Raw genomic sequence first — 19,633 nt, forward strand, 5'->3', positions numbered from 1 at the left:
CTTTAACCCGTGAACTGACGCCGGCGCCTACGAGTTCAGTTCTACGGTGACGCATGCGCAGCGTGGAGGGGCCTGCGTTCTGTTGCCGCGGCTCCGGGGTCTCCCTTGGCGCTCCGGCTGAAGAAGGAGGAGAGGTCGCGCGGGGAAGGAGGACGGTCGGCCCCGGCCCGTCTGAGGTACGCTCCCCTTCCCTGCGCCCGGCCAGGCCCGCGTGTGGCGTCCGGGGCCGGCCTCGTGGCTCGCCAGGCCCTCCCGCTGGAGCCGTGGCACCTCGCGCTTCTCTCCCCGGCTCCCTCTCCCGGCTTTCTCCGCGCCCGCTCGGTCCCCTTCAGTCGTGTGGGTCCTTCCCCAGCTATGGTATGGGGGGGGGCAGATAGCCCGCCCTTTCAAGCAGCGCAGTAGAGCCGCTTGAATGGAAGGACTTCCGCCCCACGTGCTGTCGGAGCAGGACTTTATTTATTCTTCAAGGCAGTTCAGAAATAATAATAATAATAATAATAATTTATTATTTTTACCCCGCCCATCTGGCTAGATTTCCCCAGCCACTCTGGGCGGCTTCCACAGAGACCAAAAATACACTAAAATGTCACACATTAAAAACTTCGCCTTATGATGTCTTCTGAATGTCAGGTCCTTGTTTATCGCTTTGACATCTGATGGGAAGGCGCCACTACCGAGAAGGCCCTCTGCCTGGTTCCCTGTAGCTTTGCTTCTCGCAATGAGGGAACCGCCAGAAGGCCCTCGGCGCTGGAGGAAAGAAAGAAAGGCAGAGAAAGGGGCAGATGGATGGCCGCCTGCCATGGATGCTTTAGTTGAGGTTCTTGCATTGCAGGGGGTTGGACTAGATGGCCATTGGGGTCCCTTCCAACTCCTCGGCTCACTGATTCTATTAGCATCGACCTTGCTAACGGTCCCATGGGGATACCAGCAGTGTCCCCTGCCCTCCAGGGTTGTTGTAACCCCAGGGTCAGCAGACTTTTTCAGCAGGGGGCCGGTCCACAGTCCCTCAGACCTTGTGGGGGGCCGGACTATATTTTGAAGAGAGGAAAAAAATGAACGAATTCCTATGCCCCACAAATAACCCAGAGATGCATTTTAAATAAAAGCACACATTCTACTCCTGTAAAAACACACTGATTCCCGGACCGTCCGCGGGCCAGATTTCGAAGGCGATTGGGCTGGATCCAGCCCCTGGGCCTTAGGTTTCCTACCCATGTTGTAACCACTACAGAGAACTCTGGAGAAAAAAACTATGCATTTGCCCAAGGCACAGCATAGATACGCCCTACACTGTTGGGATGTCACCTTGAAACAGAGATCTTTATAATTGCTACAGGGATGTTTCTTGTACAATGTACAGCAATGAAAGCATGAATGCTTCATTACCCTTTTTAGTAACAGTTGGGAATATGTGCAGGGTATCCATATGCTTTTCCTGGAGATGCACCTTTTTACACTGCTTGTGCTATGTAAAATTTTGAATTTTCCACAATGTGAACCAGCATTAAGGTAGAGAACAAAGTGCACCCCCACTTACATTGTGATAGTTCTCCTTTCTGGGGCATAAAGAGCAGGGTGTTATCTGAATATTGAATGAAGGATTCAGTCTTAACCACATTTACTTAAAGAATGAGCAAGACCTCATCGAATAAAGTGGAACCTGCTTTTCAGTAAGCATGTGTATGTAAATCCCGCTTAATTCAGTGGCAGCGTTTATTTATAGACCACCCTTCAGTGCAAGGCTCCCAGGGCAGTGTACAGTATACAAAATTAAAACAGACAATAAAACACTACATAAAACAATATAAGTCACAGAAGTAGCACCAGTAAAATCCAGCAGAAGCCATGTCAACAACTACTATATAATCCTCAGGAAGAACACAGTCAAACCTCGGTTGTTGAACGTAATCCATTCCGGATGCCCATTCGGCTTCCAAAACATTTGACAACTGAGGCACAGCTTCTGATTGGTTGCAAGAGCTTCCTGCACTCAAGTGGAAGCCGTGTTGGATGTTCGGCTTTCAAAAACCGGAGCATTTACTTCCAAGTTTTCAGCGTTCAGGAACCAAAACGTTCGAGAACAGAGCCGTTCGGGAACCAAGGTTTGACTGTAGAAGGTCTTCTCCCCAGTCACGCCTGCCTAACTTCAGATGATGGGTCTGGAGGGAGAATCCCAGATAAGGACTTTGGATAAGTCATGTGAAAGAAGGTAGTCCTTCAGATTTGCTTCTATGCCCCACTGTATTTGTGTGATTCAGGGCATAAATTTATTTTTGTAAAAAAATGAATTAAAAGTGGTCACATTATAAGGATGATGATTGTTGCAGTCTGCATAGAAAATACTTCTATTTAAGTTATTTTCAATTATTTTTACAGGGGCAAGATGAGTTTGTTTGGGTCAACATCAGGGTTTGGAACTGGAGGTACCAGCATGTTTGGCAGCACAGCTACAGATAATCACAACCCTATGAAGGTATATAGCCCCAGTTTGCATCTCTTTGTTTTCACCTTCGCCTGACCCCCATATCCATGCCACCTCCCTTTTTCGTGCAAACTCCTTCCCTCATAGAGACCACTCCCATGGCAACCTTCTTCATCTTCCTCCTCCTACACATTGTACCTACTACTAAGCAACCTTTCCCCCTTCCATCCAGTTATGAAGCCATTATTCTGCAGCCTTTTCATAACCCCACTATCATCTTCACTCGCATTCCCATGTCACCTGTCCCTCCTTTTTTGCAACCCCGCCTTGTGCCCATTGTTTTCATATTCACTCAGATTTGTCTTCCGTCCTCTTTTTCTCAACTATCCCTTGCACATAGACCACCCACTTTTCCATGCCTCCCCCTTTTCGTGCACCCCCTGTGGTTATATATCCTGCTGTATATATAAGAGGAATAGGATTTTAAGAGCAAGCCTGTAAGCTAGCTTGTTCAGTTGGAAGAGATTAAGTTTAATTGATGGATGTACATATATGGGTGTTTGCCTGTTAATAGAATACCTGTTGAGAATTTCTACTTTGAGTTGGGGACTTGATGTTCAAGATAGCACATAAATCCTCCAGTGGGGGCAGGGTGATGATATTCTTTTAGACATGTCTCCAGGCAGATATATTACTTCTAACTTTGATTTCTGTTCCAGGATATTGAAGTTACTTCACCACCTGATGACAGCATAGGCTGTTTAGCTTTCAGCCCACCAACATTGCCGGGGAATTTCCTTATTGCAGGATCATGGGCAAATGATGTAAGTAACAAATGAAAGTAGGTATTGAGGCATACTATGCACTTTGCCTGCACTGTTTGTACTGAATATGGGCAGCTGCTTCTTGCAGACAAAATGCGATAATCTTAATGTTTAAAGCAACTGTGTACCACTCTTTGAGACAAGTCTGTTGCAATATACTGACAGACTATAAAAAAACATTAACAATTTAAATGTTTTTAAAAATATTGGTTGCCTCCTGTTAACAAGGAACATCTCCTGTTATTGGAATAGAGACTAATGATGATTTATTTTATATATGAATCACTTCCCATAAAACATTCCAAAATAATTTAATTGTTAAAAACATTAACAATTTGATGAAAAATAGAGGTAGGAATAGTATCTTAGCTTGGATTTCTCTTGGCACACAGATGTTGACATATCCTTGTGTGCATTAATTGTTCACTCTTTTCTAATAGTACAATGTTATACATGTCTGCTCAGAAGTAAGTCCCATGGAGTTCACTGGGTCTTACTTCCAAGTAAGTGGATATTGCATTGCGGCCTCAAGGTATCCTGCTTTGGTTGGTGCATCTGTTGTGAATGAAGTTGTTTTAGCAGGCAAATTCTAAAATAATAGTCATGCTATACTGCAGTCTTATTCATACTTAATAAGCTTTTTTGAACAGTGGTACTTACTCCTGGGAGTAAGCATTCATAGGATTAGGTTTGCATCTATTGTAGAAAAAATAAAAGTCCTATGGCACCTTAAAAGCAACAAATTTATTCATGCTTTCATAAATCAGCGTCAGTTCAGCAGGAGGTTCTTTGGCCCAGTGTTTTCGAAAAAACCCCAATAATATTTAGGGTAATATTGAGACCCATTGCAGCCCAGTGGCTTATCAAAAGCATTAATAAAAACCTAAGGAAAGGGTTCACCAGATGGCTGCAATCTCACTACCTCCATTGTCTTGACATAAAATGGAAAACTCACAAGACTTCAGGGTTGTTTTTGTTAGAATTCCTGCTCCATGATTGCAGTCATAGGATTGTTGTCTATCACATGATGGTGTATGTTTTGACTCCACAGAGTGGGAAGTGATGGAGTGAGGATGTTTGTGTTACTGTGTTCCGTGAAGTGGGACTATTGTCCTTTGTTCTTTCTCTTTACTATCTGATGCTAGAGAGAGAGGGAGTCATGGTGCAGTGCTCCGTGTGTGTTTATATGTAAATAAAGTAGATTAGCCAAAATGCTGAGTTGCTGAGGTCTGTTATGCAAGCTGCGAAGACTCTGCGGATTCCTAAGTGTGTTGGTGTCTGTTGGCATCGGTCGCTGTGATGTTCAGGCTGAAGAAAGCTTGAAGCTCCCGAACAAATGGCCAGGAGGGAGAGAACATGCCAGTCGGGCATGTGTCTCTACCAGGGTCCTACCCAAGTGTAGGACGAGCTCCTGACAGTTTTAAGGGCAAACAATGTGAACAGCTGTACATTAAGAGTGGTGTACAAATGATCTTACCTTAAAATTATTCTGTCTCTTTACTTCAGGTTCGTTGTTGGGAAGTCCAGGATAACGGGCAGACAATTCCAAAAGCACAGCAAATGCACACAGGACCTGTGCTAGACGTTTGCTGGAGTGACGTACGTCCTTTTATTGCACAAGAAGTATTCTTAAAGATCTGTAATGTTTCTTTGGGAAATCTGAAGGCTATATAGCTTCTCCTTCAGTGGAGAAGGATGGAAGAGTTGGGTGGAAAAACCTCTTTAGAATAACCTGCATCCACTAAATGGCATGATCCTATCCTGAAAATTCTAATGTTCTTTTCTACAATATCAGGAGATCTATGCCCTTGATATGCTGTCACACTTGGACATGTATTTTAGAAACAGATAAAATACTACGGAATTTATATTTCCCACCCACACCTTCTCTTGTCATTATATAGGATGGGAGTAAAGTGTTTACAGCATCTTGTGATAAAACTGCCAAAATGTGGGATCTCAACAGCAACCAGGCAATACAAATTGCACAGGTATGATTTTTTTCATAGTCTTTTATAGAAAAGCTGAATAGAAGTGTATTTAAATGAAGTGCTATTCAGATAAATGTTGAGCGTTTTAATCCATCTTCATCAGAATGGGGAAGCTTTCTTACGCATGGTCTGCATTACCTTAATAGAAAGCTGTCAGTGGTCACATTGTAGTAGTGGGTAGGCTAAACTAAAAAGTGGACCAAGCCTACACAACCTATTTCCCATGGATACAGGGGTATATATTTAATTCTTAGCACACTCCAGGTTCACCCATCAATTTTCTCCATAGATGCGTCAAACAGATCTTGTAAGAAGAAAGGAAAGAAAAGCTCTGCAGTGCCCTTTATATGCCTTAAGTTTTGCAAAAGGCAGAACTTTGCTCTAGTCTCCCATTCCTGTGTGAAATGGGGGGAAGTGCAAGAATGCTAATGTGATTAGTGTTTGCTTTGCATTGCTAACTGTGTCCATCAAAAGAGAAGGCAGAAGGTGAGACCAGGCTTGCTTGGCAAAAGAAGAAAAAGCAGCGGCCTTCATTCCAGTTATGTCTACACCCACCCTAAAATGCATGACTGAGCCTTATTCTAGACATCTTTTAAAACCTCCTTGTCCTTTAGCATGAAGCTCCTGTAAAGACTGTCCATTGGATTAAAGCACCAAATTATAGCTGTGTGATGACTGGAAGCTGGGATAAAACTCTGAAGGTAAGATGTCGATATTTTGTTTGCATTAATGCTATTCTACATGTTTGAAAATCTTTTCAGCAGATTTTGCGTAGCATGTATTATGCAGAAAATTGTGAGTTCCGTGTTTTGTTTTGTTTGTAGCATTATTGTAGCAACAATTGTATGCATGTTTACTTAGAAGCAAGCCCTGCTACATTCAGTGGGCCTTTCTTCCAAATAAGTGTGCCCAACATTTCTGCTTGAGGGTGTGAGGTATGAACTGGAAGCGCCTGGTTGTAATCTGTGTGAGGCCATGAGCTCCCTCAGCAAATGGCTGTTAAAGGGTCCACTTGCTCTACACCTTTGGTGCCCTAGTTTGTATCACAGGAGTAATCCCAGTTCCTCCCTTAAAAGGTTGCTCTAAGAATGATAAAGAATGCATGTGAAATGCCCAAAGTCCTTAGCCAGCTATACAGTGCTTGTTTATATAGTAGTATCTATTGTTAATATGACTTCAGTGTGTAAAAGCACACTGAAATGCTTTGAGCAAAGTCACTATTATTTCAGCTTTCAAAGACCCCATACACTCAGTTCACCCTTGAGACCGTCTTTGAACCAAAGCCCCTCACCCCATTCATCGTTGTATTGACTTGCAATACACAGGCTTTCCAAAACCAGCCTTAGTTAAGGACATGGAGATGGCATAGTCAGTTTTGCTAAGATAGCCTGTATAATACCTTATGTGTGGGATTGTTGATGTTTTTCATTTTTTAGTTCTGGGACACCCGATCGCCCACGCCAATGATGACCCTGCAGTTGCCTGAGCGGTGCTACTGTGCTGATGTAGTAAGTAAGAGATCTTTTGGCGTGTGTTTGCATGAAAACATGCCGTCGTTTGCCATTTGTTTAGCTGTCTTTCTCCCACAGTAATTAACAGGCTGAGTTTGTATTAAGTGTTGTCGTTAACATTTTAGGCAATTGCTTTTACTGTTCGTTTTGACTTTATGTAAATTTTGATTCAGATGATAATTTAAAAGTTTTATTTTCTACTTTTTACTTTAATTTATCTTGTTTCAGGTATACCCCATGGCTGTTGTAGCTACTGCAGAGAGAGGCTTAATAGTTTATCAGTTAGAGAATCAGCCTTCTGAATTTAGAAGAATAGACTCTCCACTTAAGCATCAGGTAATAATTAAACTTGAGTTAACTTGTCTTGATTTATAGGAAGTAGGCCTTTTTTAAGTTGTGCCTAAATCAATACTTTTAAAAACAGTATTTCTAGCAGTTGTTTTATTTATGTGATAGATTTTTTTTTAAAGCATCATGGGCCAAATTCTATAATTTGTTTACATAAATAACTGTCATTATCACTACTGGGATCTTAAATTTTATTCTTAGCTGTTCTTTTGAGAGGGATAAGAATCAAAACTGGTTAGAAAAATAGCTTATTAGAAGAACCCCCCAAAATGACTTTGCCAGCATATATCTTATTACAAGGAATTTAAATTTGATAATCTAGAATTCAAAAACGCTATTTCAAGTGTTTAAGAGAACTTGAGCTTACACATATGGAATTGTAAAACACTCTTTTCTTTGGCACGCAGACCTCCATGCCATAATGCTGATCACTTTGAAAATTTCTTGAGTTTCTGAAAAGGTTTGTCTTGTGGCATGGTGGGCTACCATTTGAGAAACCCAAAGTGAGTTACTTGAAACTTGGCCCTCATCCTTGAGTGCAGCCAGAAATTGACGCCTGAGAAATAACTATTTCCCAAAGGTCCTTGAATATTTGGACCTGTTCTACCCATTGGGATTTGAATCATACACAATTCTTTGGCAAAATCTTTAAAAATCCTGTTAGAGTTCTCCTAATAAGTAAATGCTCTGCATGCTCTTAACTATTCAGTAGCTTTCATGTTGCATTGTCCCTGCTAACGCTTTAGGCTTGTTTGCTAGCCAACTGAAGTTGCAATCCTATATACACTTATGTGGGAATAAGTCCTATTCACCTTAGTGGGATTTGCTTTGGAGTAGACATGTATAAGATGGTGCCATAAAACCCAATCTCTATCCCCCGTTTAGCATCGCTGTGTTGCTATCTTTAAAGACAAAGTGAACAAGCCAACAGGGTTTGCCCTTGGAAGCATCGAAGGAAGAGTAGCCATTCATTACATTAACCCACCAAATCCGTAAGTATCTTGAAATCGGCTGCAAGCTGCCCACTTAGGCTTGCATGGAACATGGGCTTGTAGAAGTAGGCAATCTGTTGCGTGCAATGTGAAATGACAAACTTAAAACGCTTTTTTTTCTTCCAGTGCCAAAGACAACTTCACCTTCAAATGTCATCGTTCCAATGGCACAAACACATCTGCACCTCAGGATATCTATGCTGTAAGTATTTCGCACGACACGCAGTAAGGATCCTCCAGGGCTGTTGAAAGTTATCCAGACCAAGTATAGATATGATGTCAAATCTGGAGTCTTCCTTCTTTGACATTTTGTCCCTAAAGAGAAATTTCACTTGTGTCTAAAGGCAGAAAACTGACATCTGTAACAATCAGAATGTGAGTCGCTGAAGAATTTGTGCCTGCTACGTTTTCAACCCGATTTTTTTTCCTTATTCCAGTAAAATACGTTCTTGAGTGAAGAAAATGACATTTCCCCATGCCCTTGGGACAGATGGTCAGATACTTCTCTGTATAATAGCCAGTTTCCAATATTCTCTCCTAGCGTTTCATTCCGCTTTAGCATGTTTAGTAACTGGAACTTGGAGCTGCAGATTCCATTGAGTTAACTAGGACAAAGCAAATGGGACCCGGTTTAGGAACCATTTTGGAGGGGTAAACCCCCCCCCCAAAAAAAATAAATACTGGGATTACCAGGCCAAGGATATCCCTTGAGTGTATATCTTGATTTTCTACCATAAGATCTAATGACACACACACCTTTTGTTTCTGTGGGGGAAAACTTAAAGTTGTACATGGCAGTGTTGGGCCAAAACCTGCCCCCCCCCCAAATAAACTGGGTGTCCTAGTTACTTCTGGCAGATGCCATGTATTCATCTTATGCAGCTCTAGCAGATGTCAATGGAGGGAAAACTTGTTTCTGGTAGTTCTCCCCACCTTTGCTGAAACAGGGAGCCAGATTCTGTAGCATAGGCAGTGAAAGAGCTTCTGACTTGGAAAGAGGGAAGCATGCCTTGCCCTCTTTCTGGGCCTGTGCTATGGTTTGTTGGGGATAACAGCCGGTAGGGCCAGCTTTAAAAAAGCAGTTCAGACTCCATCTTGTGCTTAGTGTAGTGAGGTGGACGAGGAAGGACCAAAGAACAACAGTTCATCTCCTTTCCTCCTCCAGTCCTTCCCTGTGACCATTGCCTTTGTGAGCAGAGTTGTGGTGTCAGGTCTGCTTCAGTGGTATAAAACTGGGAGTTGGGGAAAGGGTGATAAAGTATTTTGGGGAAGTATTGGAAACTGTCAAGTAATAGATTTTTTTTATTTTTTTTACATGAATGAACTTTGTTGTTTTGGTCTGAAATGACTAAACAAAGCTTGCGATGACTTTTTTAAAAAATACATCATTTGCTTCCTTTCCGAACTTTGTTGGTTCAGCTGTTAACTTTCAAACTGATCCATATAAGACTTTTGTTCACTTTTGGAACTGGTGTTTGAATGTGAATATTTCCCTCTTCCTTCCTCATCCCTCTTTTGCTATCATGTCTCTTAGGTTATAAGCCCGAGAGCGCAAACTGATACCATGTAAGTCACTCGAAATGTTTTCCAAAGAGTGGCGTGAAAATGCTTAAATTAAATTTTAAATGATTACTTTGAAGGTTAATGGGATCGCCTTTCACCCTGCCCACGGCACCCTTGCAACGGTAGGATCTGATGGCAGATTCAGCTTTTGGGATAAAGATGCACGGACGAAGCTAAAAACCTCAGAACAGCTGGACCAGCCAATATCTGCTTGCTCCTTCAACCACAATGGCAATATATTTGCATATGCGTCTAGTTACGATTGGTCAAAGGTGAGTTGGCTGAAACGTAAAGAGAGCATCTTTTAATAGATGTCGTTGGAGAAATTCGGCATCTCAGTTAAACTGAAATATCTAGAAAGAGAAGGAAATACAGCTAGTACCATGGCACAATATCTGAATGCAGCCAGAGCCCCACTTACTTGCAAGGTGTTAAATAAAATACTTGGTTAAGGTTTAATTTGTTACTGCTGTGTAATACAACTGTATTTAACCATTTTTGCAGGGGCATGAATTCTATAATCCGCAAAAGAAGAACTATATATTTCTGCGCAATGCTGCCGAAGAGTTAAAACCCAGAAATAAGAAGTAGTGAGTATAATTCAGACCATCCTTGTAGCACTGCTTTCTTGCCACGTGCCCCGTCCCCATTGATCTCTTTCCAGTTGTCTGTCTTGGATTGGTAACCCTTAGCAAGGGTCTCTGTGACGATTACCAACGTACATTCTTATGGGCTGGAAAAGTACCCTTTGACTAGTGTGTTCCATGCTGCCCAGGAATGCCTGACATTTGCATGAAGACTTGCCAGTTTTCTTAATAGTAGCAAAATCCCTGCACTGGACCAAGAAACAGTTGTTGCATCCTAAGTACTTGCCAATATTTTATGAATACTACAGAAAAAGTGTGCTTTGCAATAATTCTCAGCAAACCTTTTTTTTCTTACTGGATTGAGAATTGGGGGCTAATGAGTGTTGGGGAAATTCAGTTTTTGTGATTTTAGATTCTTCCGAGGTTTTCTTTTTCATAGAATTGTAAATTTAATATTAATCTGCTGCCAATGTGTACCCTTTTTTTGGTCTTAGACATATTTTTCTACTCATGTATGCGGGCTATGTACTGAAGGCAAAAAAAATCCCAGAATAAACCCAAATTAAGTTTTGATGCATTCTAGGAATAATTCAGTTCTGATTTCGCTGCAAACTGTGCCTAGGTTGTGGTTTTGAGATGTGGGCGACTCACTAGGGGGATAGAGTTGCATAGCACAAGCCCTCTCTGGTGATACATTAACATGCAACAGTGGATAAGGTGACTACAGACCCAAGGACTCCGTGCCATGTAGAAATACTGTTGTGCCTGTGTTTCCGTGAACTCTTGCCTGGTCATTGGATGCAAGATAGCAGGCGAACAGTACAATGTCTCTGCATTGCACTGTGCCCATGGCTGCAGTAGCAAGAAAAAGGGCCTTATCATAGCTAAAAGGACAGTTTCATATACATGTGCCACATAATAGGACCACTTCTGTACCCTAATCTGTGTCTTAAAAGAGCTGCAGATGCAGCTATTTCCAAGTAGAGAAAGCATTCCTAACTCCACTAATATTGCATAGCGTTAGGCGGGTAAATCTCATCGGAACACAACTAAGTAGAAATGGTGCAGAGGCTTATGTAATGTGCATCTAGTCCAGGCATATTCACATTGGGGAATCTGCTGTTCAAAACGTCAAAGGATTTTCTTACAAAAAGCTTGATGCCGATTTCCGTTTTATAATGATTGGAAGGGGGGGCTGAATTTGTATACAAATACGCTTCTGTCAGAATTTTTTCTGTAAGCACATATGTTGTAAAACTCGCTATGATTTAAATAAAACTGTTTTGAATTTGAACCAAACCTTATGTAAGTACTTCAGTTGTCAGCGCTGGTGAACTGAGGGATCAGAGGCAAAATATTAAAAACCACTCTTATTAAATGATTTCGTGGAATCTCAACCAGTCTCTTGTTTTGTATTGTTCACAAATTAATGTCTGCTGCTGAGCTAAAGAATTCAGTGGCCAACGTTCACTGATATGCAAGTGAAAGGCCTGTTCTTTTTCAATAGTTTTTTGTTCGGTAGCTGAATGTGAGTAGCTCCCTTTTCACGGATAGGAATATAGGGAGCTGTTGAACTATTTGGCCGTCTAGCCCAGTATTCCCTCTTGTGGCTGGCAGTGTCTCTCTGGGCTTTGCAACAGAAAGGCTTTTCTGAGTCCTTCCACCAGAGATCCTTTTAAATGGAGAGCCAGTTGAGTTGAACCCAGGACCTTAAAGCACATGCTCTACGCATGAGCTACGATGGTTCCATTATGGTACAGATAGCCTGAATTCAAGAACAAAAAATAGGTTCTATGGAATCTCTGATCAAAAGGGCCACTTTCCACAAAATGCAAGGATGCATGAAAACCATTTGACCAATAACCTTGCTTAAATGGTTCTTAACTTCGACATGGGCTTCTTCAAATACTGGCATAGTTTCCTATAGGGCCATGTATCACGTGTCTGCCAATTCTATATGTGAAGGTCCTGGGGAACCAGCATCCATACAACAATATTATATCCTGCATTTTGTATAGCCAGACCAGAATTGTCTGCTCTGAAGGCCTTGGAGATGCATGTTGCTTATGGATAGCTGTATTCACAATGGCAGTGTGGTATACACCCAGTACTTTGGATGCAACTACAGTACTTTGAATAGCCAGTAAATAAGATAGCATCAAACTTCTCAAGAGGTGAAACTGATAAAGAATTAAAAGCTTCCAGTGCCAAATTCATTACTTTGACTATCAGCTCAATCTTTTCCTCAAGGCAAGCTCCTCTTGTGCTGCTTCTAGTTGTCATGTAGTTAACTTTTAGCCACTAGCAGTTCTTGCCTTCTTTGGTAGGGCTGGGTGGTTTTTTTGGGTTTTTTTTTAGCGTTCGTGTTCTGCTGAACTGCAAATGGACTATTGCAGACTTAATGCTTATCCTTTCTGATTATAAAAGCAACATCTTTCATTTTGCAGTTAAATCTTGTGGAGGTCAGAAGCCTAGCAGGTAACAACGGTGTGTGTACGTGTGTGACCTGTGCAGAGCAAATATTCCCTGGCTTCACTAGAGCTATCGCCTGCTTATCTGTGTAGTAAATTGAGCATAGTATATATTTCCCTTTTTTTAGTGAGTGGCGTGGTAATTTAGTGAAACCCCACGATCGACACATGCAGTATTGATGTTCCTTCCAAAATGGTTGGTGAAGTTGCAGGAGCAGACTGGATTTTACTCTGTAATTCTGGCTCGCTTTTGCAAGAAAGCTTAGCATTATGTTTGTATTACGCAGTTTTAAGCATCATGCTTATTTGCTAGCCTGACTACATTTGGTGAGATGGTTGCTGTTCTCTCCTGGGGCACTCGCGTGGTGATATATATTGACATTCAGATATGAATCAGTCCTTTACTTCCTTTTTGTGTATGTGAAACCCAGGTCCGTGCCTGATAAAGCAACTTATTTACAATCACTTTGCAAATCCATACTGAAAGGGGAACTTGGAACAGATCCAGATCTTCCTTTCTTTTTACCACCCTTTTTGTTTTTATCCTTGGGAGCAAGTTATGAGTCTAGCGTAGGAACCCGATAGAGCTGAAATGATAAACTTGGTTCCCCAAAGACCTTTATAACAAGGTAGCAGGCTGCTATTTTCGTATGAGTTTTAGTTGATTATATGAGCACATTCCTTCAGAAATGCCCTCATTCAGGAATCTGTATATTCTGTTTACCTTTTGATGCACCTGCAGGGAGTATCACTTGCATTACGTTTCTGTGCTTTGTGAGTGAGGAGAACAATTTGAGAGCAAGTCCAGAGTTAAGCAGAGTTTGATTGCCTTTTTATGCATGCTGTTAGAGCATTTTGTGCATTAGCTGATGTGGCTTTCTGAAGATAAGTGTCTTGGCTTTGTGGATGAGGCAGAAAACGAGAGTGGATTCTTCCTGTAGCCTTCATAGTTATTTTGAGATGAATGTGATAAACGAGGAGTGGACTGCTTTAAATTGAAGTTTTAAATCAAGTTTCCCATTTGCACACCAGATATTTCATATAAAAAATAGTTATCACTAAAAGCTTGATTTATAACTAAATAAGGTTCTTAAGCTCTATTGAAGGGTCTATATTGCTGTTTTTTAAAAAAATATAGCATTTTTGTTTTAGCAAATGGGTACAGAATACACTGCTTATTTATGATATTTCCATGTTGTCCCAAAACCAATGAGCGCAGCTACTAGTTCTCAGCTATTTAGCAACATCTCCACCTTGCTGTAAGAGATTCTGGAATTCATTCTGCAGTGCATTCTGAGTTCATGCAGGACACTGCCCAGGCCTATTGAACATCAACATTGCCCCCCATATCAATCAATACTCCTATCATTCCCATGGAACTCCAGATTTCAGGGAGAAGATCACTTGAAATGTCCAACCTATATTTCAGGAAAGTTGTTCTCCATTGTGCATCTTCTTAAGGAACTGGCTTCAAAAAGAGCTGTAGAATTTCCCCAAACACAGCATGAAAACCACTAAAATAAGAAATAGCCTAAAGAATGAAACATATAGGAGTCAGTCCCTATACAGTAGGGAAGATTAGCCTGTGGCTGTCTAGATTTATTTATTTTGTAAAATAAATGAAATGTATTTTATGAAACTTATATGTATTAAGTTGTTAAGGCTCTAAATGCAGCAAATAAACAAATTCATGTAGCATCCCTGGCATAGCCAGAAGCAGAGAAGGAAAGTGAGTAAGGGAAAGTAGGAATTGCCAGTCCCTTTTGCCATCCTGTTAAACCGAAGTGCTTGAATTAGCAACATGGTGTGGCTCAGTCTGTCTGCGAATATATTTCTAAGCCCTACAGGCTTGTTAGTGCTTCCTTTAAAAAACCAAAACAACGGCACTGTTGTTCGCCTTTGTGCTAGGATTTATGCTGTAAAATGTTCTTTCCTGCTGTCTCCTTTCCAGTGTTTCAGTAGAAATCTTATCCATGCACAACTCAGGGCTGTCATGCTCCTTGAGTGTTTGTTTGGACACTAGTGGAACAACGTTGAATGAATTAGCCTCTTGAATGCCTCCCTATTCTCTTTCTAATCTAAGGTCTTTGAAGGGCTGGAGTTGAGTTTTATAAATAAGCACCCTTACGAGTCCTCTTGTTCTTTTTTTGTTTTGAAGGTACCACAGGAACTTCAACTGAGGAAGGTGCCTCTCTACCCAGAAGTTAGCTAGCCTCGCTTGCCAGTTGGGCTTCTTCCTTGTGTCATCTTACTTGTAGCAGCCAAAATGCTTAAACTATACTGCTGGGTTTTTATTTTTCTTCTCCTCCTAAACCTTTTTATCGATATGTTTTTGTTCTGTGGGAACTGCCTCTGGTTTTCCTTAAACTCTCCTCCTATGGGTTGACCTATGTCAACATTTCTACCCACTTCTACAAGGGCGTATTTTTGAGTCAACTTGCATAGGATTGCACAGTAATGGCACATGATACTACTAGCAGACGTTTTGAGCTAAGTTATATATATATTTTTATAAAAGATATTTATTAAAGTTTTCAATTTTTATACAAACAAAAAGCAAAAAGCAAAAAAGAAAAATCTTAAAAACACATAAATTTCACAACTTATTTTTCAATAACATATTTCCCTGACCTCCTCATACCTCCCCTTCTTGTAACTCCAGTTCAAATTGTTTGTTCAGCAAATCCTTATCTCGTTTTGAGCTAAGTTATAGAACATTAACAGGCAGACAATCACCTGTACCTTAAAAATATGTACCCAAAGGCTCACATAGCTGAACAACAGGTGCAAAATTGTATCATCTGCCTTCTCCATCTTTGCCAAGAACGAAACAGTCTCCAGTTTGTTTCCCTAGCTTTCTAGTTTCCAGGCCACCTTGAAAAATTCATTGGAGGCTTAGCAAGGGGCTTCCTTCCATGATCAGTAAAGGTGTAAAAGCATCTATGTCCCTGACATAGTCTGAGGGTGCATGATGGTCCCGTTCTGATCAGTGCCTGCATGAATAGGAGATTGCTTGAGAACCTCATGTGCATCACCTTGCGTTTCTTGATGGGAAAAATGTGAGATGTAAATACAGTATGTTAAAGAGTTGAATAATGGTCTGCCCAGGACTACTGCTGTTCCCCTGCAATGTGCACGTAGAAACATCTGTATTGCATAACGAACTTTTCATGTGATGGTGAGGATCAGTGGTTCCAGCAAGCACCTTGCATGAAGTGGGGGGGGGGATGCTGTAAGAAAGCAGAGCTAGCTAGTTAATCTGATGAAGGCTCCCTACTTGCAGAATGCCTGGAGGCTTGCCATCCCTGGTGTCTCCTTCTTCCCCTACCCCTCCCTTCGCCAAAAATAATCATTTTCAGTTGCAATACATTCCTGCATCTTCACTGCTCTGCCTTAAGGTCTGCTGTGTGCAACTACCCTCTACACCAGTCACAATAAGAAACAGCCATGACAAAAGACACCGAAGCCGAATCTTAGCTTTTTCTAATGTGTATTAGTTTAGTTTATGCTTGAGGAAAACCCTCTGGCATTCCCTTCCCTTCATCATTCAGGCCTTGCTTCTTACCATAAATTGGCTTATTGCGAGGAGAAAGGGGAAAAGAATTTTGTTCATGCTCCCTTGCTCTTTCATTCAAAATACTATTCCTAGTTAATCTAGGCTAGATGTTCAAAGGCCTTCTGCAGCCAGCCACATTTAAGTGGGTGGTGTACAACTGGACCAATCTTTGTGATCCATTGTACATGTTCTAGGTTGTATTTATTATCACTGCTATACCAGTGGTAATATTCCTGCGCTGTCCAAGGTTAACTGAGGTCCTCTACCACCAACTCTGCATAAGCCCTGCCTTCTAATGCATTTATATGATCTACAAGGGCTTTATGAGATGGTAAGTGGACTGTACCACAACAGATTGTAGATTGTGGATCATAACCAAATGTCCTTCCCTTAATCATCATCATCAGTTCTGTGCATCAGAATCCAGCCTTATCTCTGATATGCTGGTTTTCTATGTGCTTGATTTTTCTATTTTTTCATGAAGATATGTTCAGCCATGTTCTCTCAGTCTGAAATGAAACAGTCCACTGCAGTTTTACCAGCTCTTTGGTGTGAATCAGACCTAATTTTGAAACCTTTAGAAAAGTTTTTTCCACTAGCACATTAATGCTCGAAGCACATTTTCCAGTGATCTTGCACTCCAAATGAGTATTCTCAATCTCTTGACGTATGTAAGAATCCAGTCTTAATCCAGATTGAAAGTAGTCAAATTTATGACTTCCGTTGAAGAGAACTAACAACCTTCATTTATAAAAAAGTCTGGCCCACCAGCACACACACATACACCCCACCCTCCACCCCATGTAATATGCCACACATTGTAATCTTGATGACAAAAAGAAATGGATCACAGGACTGGTCGCCAGCAGTAAAACTTGAATTAATTTGACTTTCTTGTATAAATCTGACCTGTGGGGTGAATATAATATGCAACTAGGAATAACTGTGATCCCTGGGTTATTGGTTTAAGACTATATCTGCTAGAAAAAGCAGTCAGTCATGTCACTTGAATTTATAGCAAAATAAAATGTGCAAGATGGTTATCTTACGTTAATTCTGTGCTTTCTTCCCCAGTGGTTGTGAGGAGAGAAGAGAGTGCATTGCATTGAACTCTTTACTAGTTTATCTCCTCTTCTTAGAATTTAATGAAATTACATCCCACCTTTCTTCTAAAGACAAAAAATTATAACATCGCCCACTTAGTTTTGTGTGGGTCTTAATCCTCAGCAAGCATTCTTCCTGAATGGGCTCATCTTGTCCTCCTGGAAGTAGCAACTGCCCGTTCACTCCCCATATTTCTCTGGTGGCTGTGTGGATTGAGCCCCAAAGCCTGCAAAAAAAGCACAGGTGAGATCAGAACAGTCACATGGTCAGACTGCCATTTAGCTTTCGATACGCTTTGCAGAAGGGAAATAGCCGCTCCTACTCTGTAAGAGCAAAGAATCCAGGAGGGACCTCAAAAGATAAGCCTGTTGTGCCATTAAACCTATTATGGGTCACAGCCCACTTTGTCAGATGCATGATTCTAAACCTTAGGAGAATTTATTGAAAGGTAAGCACTTCTAATACACCCAGGAACCTCACCAAAATGCTGGAGAGGGTGCACCTCCACAGGCACATACCTCCACATGTGGTGGGAGTGTCCCAAAATTCAACTATTCTGGACAACAGCCATACAAGAAATATGTAAAATAACTAAGCAAGTAATAGACATCACCCCAGAACTGGCCCTACTAAACATCTTCCAAGACAACAATGCCCATTTACACCACAAAGAACTCATAACCCACCTGCTCTCAGCAGCCAGAAACACCATAACCAGACACTGGAGAGACCTGTCAGGAGTAAGCATGGACCAATGGTACCAAATAGTATGGGAAACAGCCCTACTAGAAAAATTAACTAATAAACTGAAACTGACACGGGGACAAACAGAAGAAGACGCCTTCACCCCGGTATGGCTCCCCCTTATCACATACACAACCCAACAGGACAATGACAATAATCCACCAACAGCATACAAATCAATATGGCTAACCTGATCCAAAACACACACCCACCTCACTCACACACAAAAACAAAGATCACCACAGCCAATCACAAGCAAACAATCACACCCTAGGCCAACCCCAACCTCTCTCACCACCAAAGGAACACAAGTGAACAACACAAGCAACGCTGACACCAAACTCTACATACATTAAACATAATAGAAACACCGCCACCAGACCCCACCCCCATCCATCTTCCCTCTCTCCACCCCCCTTTCTTTTTTCTTTCTTTTTTCTTCTCCCCCTAATGCCTCAACAAATGAAACGGATTTGTAAAAATGTTACATGGAAGAAGAAGAAAAAATACGAGGCACTACACTTCTGTAAAACAAGAAAATCCTTAATAAAAAATATTAAATAAAAAAAAAAGGTAAGCGCTGTTTCACAATGGAACCAACTTCCTTGGGCACCAGTAGACTCTCCATCAACAGACGATTAAAAGCTGCATCTTGCACTGGATAAATGACCTTACATTGGCAGTTGTAAACCTTTATTTGGGCCAGAAGATGGCAGCATTTGTATCCGTTGAAACTTAACTGAGGATTCTTCTGGAGGGCTCAGTGCATTCTGCTGGATGCTAATAAAAGCAAAAATGAAACAAAAAAAGACAACACAGACTTCCATGACTTTGGGCTTTATTGACACCAGGAAACAACAAGCCCCCTCTGAAGTCAGATGCCTTATTTTTATTTTCCTGATAATTATAGGTGACTGCTGCAATCGCGTCAAGTGCTTTCCCATTGTGTTCCAGGATTAGCTCCCAACTTCTTCAGCAGCTATTCTAAGTATTCCTTTCTCTCCCTCTCTGCTAAAAAAAATAAATGTTGATGTATTCAGAGAGCAATATATATTTACAAGTGGGACTTGCGGTGCTCCTAGTCAGGGTTCCAATCCTCTTTCAGGATATTCCATTCCACCACCATTTCTATTTGTTTGTTTTGGGTATTTATATACTGCTTTCCCACCTCTCCACCCACCCAAGCAGCCAGCTAGCATTCCATGACTGCTGAGCATGCTCGGTCCTCCCTAGTCTGTTTGCAGTTCCCACACCCTACTTCCCATAGCCCTATTTTTAAAGGGAGATGGTGTTTGTTGCACTTCAGAAAAAACTTGGGGTTTCCCCACAGCCTGCTTTTACCACCTCCTCATGCTCGAATGGTGTCATTTTGGCTAAATAAGGGATGGTCATACAGCGTCCACTGTCTGTATACACATTTTTATTTTATAAAACCAAACCCTGGATGCATATGGAGAGAAGAAAATCAAAACAAGAAAGGAAAATGGCACCAAGAAAACAGAATCAATTCCGTTCCTAAG

General features: G+C 41.4%; 1 protein-coding gene across 4 annotated transcripts; it reads left to right on the forward strand.

Moving 5' to 3' along the window:
- Positions 1-59: 59 nt before the first annotated feature.
- On the forward strand, positions 60-19,042 carry RAE1 (ribonucleic acid export 1). Of its 4 annotated transcripts, XM_053394331.1 has the most exons (14): positions 60-176; positions 2,377-2,473; positions 3,142-3,246; positions 4,753-4,845; positions 5,151-5,237; positions 5,852-5,938; positions 6,674-6,745; positions 6,977-7,084; positions 7,982-8,088; positions 8,215-8,290; positions 9,729-9,923; positions 10,156-10,241; positions 12,686-12,716; positions 14,868-15,036. In XM_053394331.1, the coding sequence occupies exons 2-13, from the start codon at positions 2,384-2,386 to the stop codon at positions 12,687-12,689; spliced, it is 1,110 nt and encodes a 369-aa protein (XP_053250306.1). In that variant the 5' UTR covers positions 60-176; positions 2,377-2,383; the 3' UTR covers positions 12,690-12,716; positions 14,868-15,036. The 4 variants fall into 4 exon arrangements, with proteins under 4 accessions (XP_053250306.1, XP_053250309.1, XP_053250308.1 ...); XM_053394334.1 differs by lacking the exons at positions 12,686-12,716; positions 14,868-15,036 and adding an exon at positions 19,024-19,042; XM_053394333.1 differs by lacking the exon at positions 12,686-12,716.
- The last annotated feature ends 591 nt before the right edge of the window (positions 19,043-19,633 follow it).

The sequence above is a fragment of the Podarcis raffonei genome, chromosome 6, assembly GCF_027172205.1.
Source record: "Podarcis raffonei isolate rPodRaf1 chromosome 6, rPodRaf1.pri, whole genome shotgun sequence".
NCBI lineage: Eukaryota > Metazoa > Chordata > Lepidosauria > Squamata > Lacertidae > Podarcis > Podarcis raffonei.